The sequence below is a fragment of the Pundamilia nyererei genome, unplaced genomic scaffold (assembly GCF_000239375.1).
Source record: "Pundamilia nyererei isolate P.nyererei 1_Seehausen unplaced genomic scaffold, PunNye1.0 scaffold00083, whole genome shotgun sequence".
NCBI lineage: Eukaryota > Metazoa > Chordata > Actinopteri > Cichliformes > Cichlidae > Pundamilia > Pundamilia nyererei.
This window is the reverse complement of record NW_005187484.1, coordinates 226,510-235,072: the sequence shown is the minus strand read 5'-3', so window position 1 is coordinate 235,072 and position 8,563 is coordinate 226,510. Positions and strand designations below refer to the sequence as shown.

Genomic DNA, 8,563 nt, shown 5'->3' with positions numbered 1-8,563 from the left:
TAATAGTCACCTGCACACACAGATATCCCCCTAAAATAGCTAAAACTAAAAACAAACTAAAAACTACTTCCAAAAACATTCAGCTTTGATATTAATGAGTGTTTTGGGTTCATTGAGAACATGGTTGTTGTTCAATAATAACATTATTCCTCAAAAATACAACTTGCCTAATAATTCTGCACTCCCTGTAGAGGATGTTGGATAATATTATCCACTCGACAATTCCATTTGTGTTTACGCACTAATCTGCTAATCCTGTCCTTAGCTAAAAGGTTTTCAGGACCTCTGTTTAGTTATAAACAGTGTGATTAATACTCCACTGACATTACTGCTTTTTATACTATCCGACAAGCTTCATCAAGAAATTTGATACTGGAAAAAAAAATGCAACCGGCAATATAACAGCAGCAGCAGCCATACACACAACCACCACAGTATAAAATAAAGTGGAAGTGCAGCACTCAGTGCGCATTGTGCTAAGGAAAACATGCTCAGTCCGCCTCAAAGCAGCCGGCTTTATGCAAGAGCAGGTTGAGTGCTGGGTGGAAGGGGTCTCTGGGAAGACGCTTTTTGCTTTTGTGGTGCTGCCTGATGGGAATTTCCTGTGTAGGGGAAGCTGTGGACCAGTATGTGGAACTGCCCGGATTCTCAGGGCTGCAGTGACAAATGCCGAAATAAAAGGAAGTGCATTCACACAGTCAAAGATCTGTCAAATATTATATTACTCTGCTTTTGTAGTTCATAGTTTTGGTTTTGCTACAAGTCTACCTAGACTTTACTGTTTCAGTTGACTTTCACACTCTTGCCGTGTACCTGTCAAATGCCTATAAAAACATCAAGATTAAATATGACCTTATATATGCCGAACCAGTTCATCTGCCCTTAGGAAACAAGGCTTAATGAAACAGTCGAATATACAGGACTGAGCATCTGACAGCATATAACGTATTACTGAGAGGCTCAAATTAGATCTTCATGCAGCCAAAGACAAAACATTTATCCTTAACAAGGTGTGAAATTGTTTTTCAATAAAAATAATTAGCTGTCACACAAGGGAATACAGAGAGGCTGTTTTATCCAAGCCTTACAAACATAACACACTCACTGGCCCCACTTCATTAACTCAAATACCTAATCAGCCAGTCAGACTGCAGCAGCTCAGTAATGCAGTTAGACATGTAAACATGGTCAAGACAACCTGCTGAAGTTCAAACCTGGAGCCTCAGAATGGGGGTGAAATGGGATTTAAGTGACTTTGAGCATAGCATGGTTTTTGGTGAAAGAAAGGCTGGTTGCAATATGTGAGACACTGGATTTTCCCACAGAACCATCATCTAGGGTTTACAGAAAATGGTCTGAATAAAAGAAAATATCCAGTGAGCAGCAGCTCTCTGGTGAAAATGCCTCATTGAAGCAAGTGAATAGAACTGAATCTCTGGCTATACAACATTTTTTCCCAAGACTGGAAAAATGTTGCCTGCTCTGATAATCTATCTATTCCATAATTTAAAAAGAAAAGAATAAACACTGTTATTGACAACCAGGTCAGAAAAGTAAAAGAACAGCGATGCAATGTGTCAGACAGAATGGCCGAGTGAAACACGTGAGATAACACCTCTCTGTGCTTCTGTCTGTACGCTATGTTGTGTTTCTCTCTTCACTGAACAACACCCTTTCTCATTCCTGCTCTGTTCTTCTCAGAAACAATCCATTCCCCTGTTATGAACCACACACAGTACCCTCCTTTTTGACTGTAGCTGTGTGTCAAGCATTTCTCCCACAATGCACCTTATTGCAGTGATATAAGTGAGTATTTTATACCTTACCCTTTTCCCTCAGACTACAGCTCACTGTACACAATGTTTTCATTAAAGAAGTCTGTCTATAAAGTGAGTCTGATCCATTTGTTGTCTAGTTGTGTAATCTAGTTTTACTTTTGAGCTTAATTTGATCTTTCCAAAGGTGCACCAACTATTCTTCAAAATAAAGTTCCCTGGCTTATTTAAGCATGAGATAAGCAGAGAAAACTGCAAACTGTGTACGCGTTGGTACACATTTGCAGTATATTTCTGTACTACATGTCGGAAAGTTTAGATGGCTGTCTAATAGCAATATGAAAGGGTGCTATTACATCCAATGCTATGCTAAAATTAGCTTACTTAAAAAAAATAATGCTAATCTTCAAGTTTTCATGTTTTGTTTCTAAGCAGCAAGCAAGGCAAAAACTCACTTTAATGGGGAAAGAGCAAGTCAGTTTCATAAACTGCATATAAAAGATGGATAAAACCTCTTGGTTATAAAAAGCCAAAGGGGACTGTTTTCACTATTGTCATTGTAGTGAAGACTAGATGTAAAGAGCTAGCATTAGCTGATAGCGTAACACTTCACACTCTAATCCACTTTAAGTCAGTTAAAACCTATATGCCTGCAGTCTAAATGCTGAAGTCAAGGCTTTCAAACCAGTGAGTGATGCCAAATCTTTTATATGGAGATTATGTGTGTTCTGGGTGTTTCATCAATGATCCTTGTCCAGGATTACTAATGCAGTTAGCCTTTTTCTTTGAGAAAGCGCATTATGTTAGCAAGCATTAATGGAGATAACTTGATTTAGGGCATTGGTTCTCAAACTTTTCACAATGAACACAACCTCATAAAATATATGGCTCTTAAAGTACCACCCTTATGACTGACATTAAAGTACAGTAGTATAGGCCTATTTAACACCACATGCAGTTTACATGAGACAATTTTATTTCTTATATGAATGTTATTTATTTTAACTGTCATAAAAAGGATGTGACAAGTGATAATAATAACAACTGTACTGCATTAAAACATTCACAGCAGGTGGGATATCCGGTCTTTAAGTGATGACGTATAAACCCTGCTTCCCGTTCAAAACTAATCTGCGTTTATTAAGGCTGTTGTGTTTTTAACGTTTTAATGCTTTGTATCTTGTTCTATTTAATCTAAACAAGCCCCTAAATAAAGGCAGAGATCACTGTGGGCCTATCTTGGTTTTTGCTACCACTATTCATTTCAAAGCTCAGCTGTTAAACCTTACGATGTAACTACAGCCCAGCCCATACAGCAGTATATTAATGACTAACCTCGTATTGTTGATGGATTATCTCAGTTGTTCTCCTGACTGACGTTTGGTCCATTTACAGCATCCTGCTATGCGATTGCATTTGTCCCCAACATTGGGAACCCTCATGTTAACTTTTATCGAGTGGAAAAAAGTTCGTTTTCATCCTCCAGCTTCACTGTGTTAATGTGTTTACATCATGCAAACATAGCTGTGTCGCTAGCGATCACATAGCACACCATTATATACCAGCTTGCCCAACTTCAGTAACCCTACAGACATCACTGCTGTTTAGTTTCCTGTCTTCATTTATGCAGCATATAGTAGAGGTGTGTGTTTTAATTTTTCAGAAATCCCCCAATAAGTAGTATATATAAGACATATATCATTTGATCTTAAACAAAAAAAAAGAGAGTTCCCGCGTAACACTAGAGGGAGCCCACGTACAACCAGTGGTATGCGTACCACAGTTAGAGAACCACTAATTTAGGGCACAAACATGCTAGTTATTATTATAAAAAAAAAATCTGAAGCTACTTTTTATCAGATAAATCATAATCAATTAGCAAATTCTGAGCACATTTTAATGACCACTAAATCACTGTGATTTTTACTTTCCAAAGTTATTGAAGACAACAAAAACATACCAGCTTTTCATTTATTTTGAAATTTTTGAGACTTGAAATGTAAAATGTCTGTCTCTAAAGCACTTTGGGTGAACCTCTGTTATTTAAATATTTTATAGAAAAATAAATAAAATAGATGCAACAGTCAACACAAAAAGGTTCAGACATTTTTCATAGTGCATGTTTGAGGTGCATCGTTTCATTTCCAAAAAACTAATTTCAGTGGGCTACACACTGAACTTAGAGCATAGAAACAAAGCATTGATTCTATCACACTAGTATAAATTTGTTGGTGTCTATACTAGATCGATCGGCCCACCTCTAAATTACGTGGGGACTACAAAGATTCCCTGCAGAAACCTAAATCAGGCATAAAGTATCATCAGAGGGTGGCTGCTCTCAGTTTTAGGCATGTCTAGGCATGTCTCGGTGTGTACGAGGGAATGCAAACACATGGTATCCCTATATAATTGAGCTTTCCACAAACATACACACTCACACTTGCCAGCGTAATTAGCAAATTCTGCCATGATGACGCACAGCTGGTAAAAATGTATTGACTCTTGGGCAATCATGGGTCTGCACTAAATATTTGCCATTAGTGTTTCTTTGCCTTTTCTCTGTGGAAGTTGTGCAGATATGCAATACTTATTTTTCACATCTCAAGCATTCTGTTTTCACAGGAAACCCATCAAATTAAAGTGCAAAGCCTGCTTTAGAAAGGTCAGGATTTATGGCCACAAATCACTCACATATAGATTATACCAATTGGTTAATCGTTTCCGTAATGTTTCTGCATCATCATAGGCTGAGAACATTGAAATGGAGTCAGTGTTTGCTGGAAAAAAGACTTTTAACGCAGCCAGCTTCAGGGCAACAGTGTTTCACAACAGAATGTACTGAAATGACACATCAGGCCTCTGAATTCCTATCTTCATCTCCATCACTCCTTCTTCCTTGCATTATTCATTGCGTGTCGCTGCTTCCATGCTCTCTTTCCCTCTCCTTTTCTGTCCTTCAGTGACACCGGACTACATGAGTGAACAAACACAAGCAGCAGTAGTTCCCTCAAGGACGCACATATAATACACAGCCACTTTAGAGCACTTCCGTAACCAAATAGTATCAAAGAAATGAGTCAGGAGATCATCTGATAGCAGCAACGCAATAAATAGCATCAGTCAGTGACAGTGTGTGTGTTTATGTTAGCATGCCCAGGAGCCTTTACAGTAGGAGGTACTAGGTTTTATTAACATTTATTTACACTGTGTGTGTGTGTGTGTGTGTGTGTGTGTGTGTGTGTTTGTCCTACCGTCTTGGGGCAGTGTACGTATCGCGCCAGACTGATAATCAGATCATGCGTGATGGGATCAACCAGGTTTCTGAAGCTGGCGTAGCGGTACAACACGTCATCCAGTGATGTTGATTCCATGCCTAGGTCCTACACACACATTAAGTAAGACCATATGTATTAGCAATATATTTATGTAGCACATTTCATATAAACAGGCTCTACATTAAAAAAAAGGAAAGATAATGAGAGAAAAAAGAGAAAAGAATACAGGTTCCATGACTGCTACGAATTCATTCATTCCCTCATATGTAAGTCCGAGCGAGTATGTCAAAGACGTTTACATTCTGAATGCAGCTTTTTAAACTTCCCGATCCCCTAAAGCATTGAATTAAAGCCCTCTGAACTGCTTCCTGCTGTCTGACTGTCTGGTTTCTGGAGAGGAGGCCAAAAAACTAAATTTGTCACATCTCAAGCCCCATCAAAGCCAATGAAGCATAAACCTGTTGGCAGAGCTTCACGCATGAACAGCAGTCTTGTTAAAACTTCAAAAGTCAACATGAATGACAACGCCACATGAAAGTGTGCAGGAGAGGATTAGACTGCCACAGTTGAAAGTATTTTGAGGAAAAGCTCCTGTCACTGACTTTAATATGAAGCCTAAAGCAGAGCACAGGCTGTGTATGCTGGATGCAGTACAACTGAGCAAAACAACCATGCTATGCTATTTCTTTGAGCTCAAGTCACTGATGACATTAATCATTTACATTATCCATCATGCTCCATTATAAGGACCCAAAAGTTGATTTGTTTGGGAACAAAATTAAAAGGTTAAAACACTAGCAAAGCTTTATGTTTGGGTTTTTAACAAGTACAACAAGAGTATGAGAGTGCTCCATGTAACACAAATACTACTGTCAATCTTGATGTTTTTAGAACTTAACTAACAGCGGGACCAAAAATTGTAAAGTTTGTCCTGAGTGTGGGAGTAAAGGAAAGGTCACTTTCTTGGTAGCATGAATGTGCTCATTTCATGGCAATCTGCCAATTAGATTGTGAGAAATCCTGACATTTTGCTCTAGCTCGTGCAGTGTGCAGGGGAAAGGTTTAATCTAGGCACAAATTTGTTCTGTAAATGTCTGGTCCAGCTCCCAAATACATAACTGTAGTTCTAAAATACTACATTTATTTCCTGCTTGATCCTGTCAAAGCAGAAAACGCTGGAACACCAAAATATTCTGCATTTACGCTTTGCAGACCACAAGTGAGCTCTAGGACTCTCAGTTTTTTCTGCTTGAGTGCTCATTTTTAGCTGTGCTGCTGGCAAGACGTTGTGGATGGTAATGTCCTTCTGCTACCATCCAAAGCATTAGCCTATATATTTTACATAAATTCAGGGTTTAGTAACAACTTCTCCTCAAGCTCCATCATCAGATCAACTAATTTATCTAATATCACACTTTCAAAGCTAATGACCATGCTTAAAGCTTAGGCTGCACTTTAATAAAAAATGTCACTAAATATTTCTTGATGCATGCTCAATCATCCAAATAAGTAAATTCCCAAAAGTTCATTCTGTTGTGGTTGAATCAATACACTGTGTGCACAATTATTAGGCAAGTGAGTATTTTGGCCATATCATAATTTTTATGCAAATTTTCAAACTGTATAAACTTGTGTGCTTATTGGATTTAAGCATATCAGGTGATGTATATTTGCATAATGAGTGAGGGCGTGGCCTGGGAAGATCAACACGCTATATAAAAGTGTGCATAATTTCTATGCAGCTTCTCTTCCTCAGGCAAAATGGGCCAAAAAAAAAAAGATTTAAAGGTATTTCAGAGGGATGCAGCAGTCTTGAAACTGCTAAGATATTGGGGCGTAACCACATCAAATGTTTTGTTGCAAACAGGGTCGCAAGAAACGTATTGAGAAAAAAAGACGGAAATTAACTACCAAAGATTTGAGAAGAATCAAAAGTGAAGCTATCAGGAACCAATTATCCTATAGGGCTGCCATATTCCAGAACTGCAGCCTACCCAGAGTGTCCAGAAGTACAAGGTGTTCAGTGCTTAGACACGTAGCCAAGGTAAGGAAGGCTGAAACCCCACCACCACTGAACAAAACACACAAGTTGAAACATCAAGAATGGGCCAAGAAATATCTGAAGACAGATTTTTCAAAGGTTTTATAGACTGATGAGATGAGAGTGACTCTTGATGGACCAGATGGCTGGGCCCATGGCTAGATCTGTAAAGGACACAGAGCTCCACTTTGACTCAGACGCCAGCAAGGTGGAGGTGGGGTACTGGTATGGGCTGGTATTTATTAAGATGAGCTAGCTGGGCCTTTTCAGGTTGAAGATGGCCTCAAAATCAAACTTACTCCCAGTTTTCTTCAAGCAGCGGTATAGGAAAAAGTCTGCATCTTTCAAGAAGACTAGTATTTTTATGCAGGACAATGCTCCATCGCATGCATCGAAGTACTCCACTGCATGCTTAGCCAGTAAAGGCCTTAAGGATGAAAAAATAATGACATGGCCCCCATTCCTCATCTGACCTAAACCCTATTGAGAACCTGTGTGCCCTGCTTAAGCAAGAGATTTATAGTAGAGGAAAACAGTACACCTCTCTGAACAGTGTCTGGAAGGCTGTGGTTGCTGCTGCACAAAAAGTTGATCATCAACACATCAAGAAACTGACAGACTCCATGAATGGAAGGCTTGTGAGGGTAGCTATATTGGTCACTGATTTTCTTTGACATGTCAGAAATGTTTATATGTAAATTCTGAGTTGTTTTATTACTCTTACTTTAATAATTGTGCACACAGTGTATAGTTACTAAAAAAAAGTTACCATTTAACATACTTATAACTGCAAAGAAATATAGTTTTGGTATATTTTCTTTTGAACTGCAAAGTTAACATTTGTGAGACCAACTGATAGTGAGGGCAGGATTTCTGTTTTGTTTTTTGGGGGTTTTTTTTTATTATAAAATACAGGAAAAAAACAGTTTGCCACTTTGGGATTTTGTCAAAATGTATTTCACTTTGGGGTAAAGTTAGCGTTCCCCAAGATCAAACTTCAAGCTCAGATTTATAGTCGTGATTTATGCGCTTCGTAAAGAAAATTGAAATTGTATATTTTCATTATATATATACATTCTGTATATGTCCCGTGTAACAGGATGCATATTGTATCCAGTATGTAATTTGCTTTACTAACTTTTTTATCTATACCATTATTATTTGTGTGGATGCTAGAATGCTGCTTGGAAGATGCTCTGAGAGAAAGAATGTGTGTAACAAGAATCCAGACACTTTTTAGCCTGTAGGTAAGTGCAGATATATTTTCATGTGTGTTTGGATTTGTTTTGCAGGCATTTTATTGCCAGCTGAGTGGCATCAGGACCGACCTTTAGAAATGAGAGAAAAGGGAAGAGCGAGACTGATGGATGCTCAGTCTCCTAGAGAAAGCTATGACTCACTGAGGTTTCCATGCTGCTTATTGTTCTGCGTAGGAGTGGCTGCAAATAATGACAGCAGCTTCGACTGACACA

The 8,563-nt window shown here is 38.5% G+C and overlaps 1 protein-coding gene across 1 annotated transcript in view; it reads right to left on the bottom strand.

Moving 5' to 3' along the window:
• The window catches only part of lrrc75a (leucine rich repeat containing 75A), a 66,502-nt gene that overhangs the window by 49,885 nt on the left and 8,054 nt on the right, over positions 1–8,563 (bottom strand). The window contains exon 2 of the mRNA XM_013912187.1: positions 5,027–5,155. Within this exon, the coding sequence (XP_013767641.1) occupies positions 5,027–5,155 (129 nt within the window). The remainder of the gene's footprint in view (positions 1–5,026; positions 5,156–8,563) is intronic.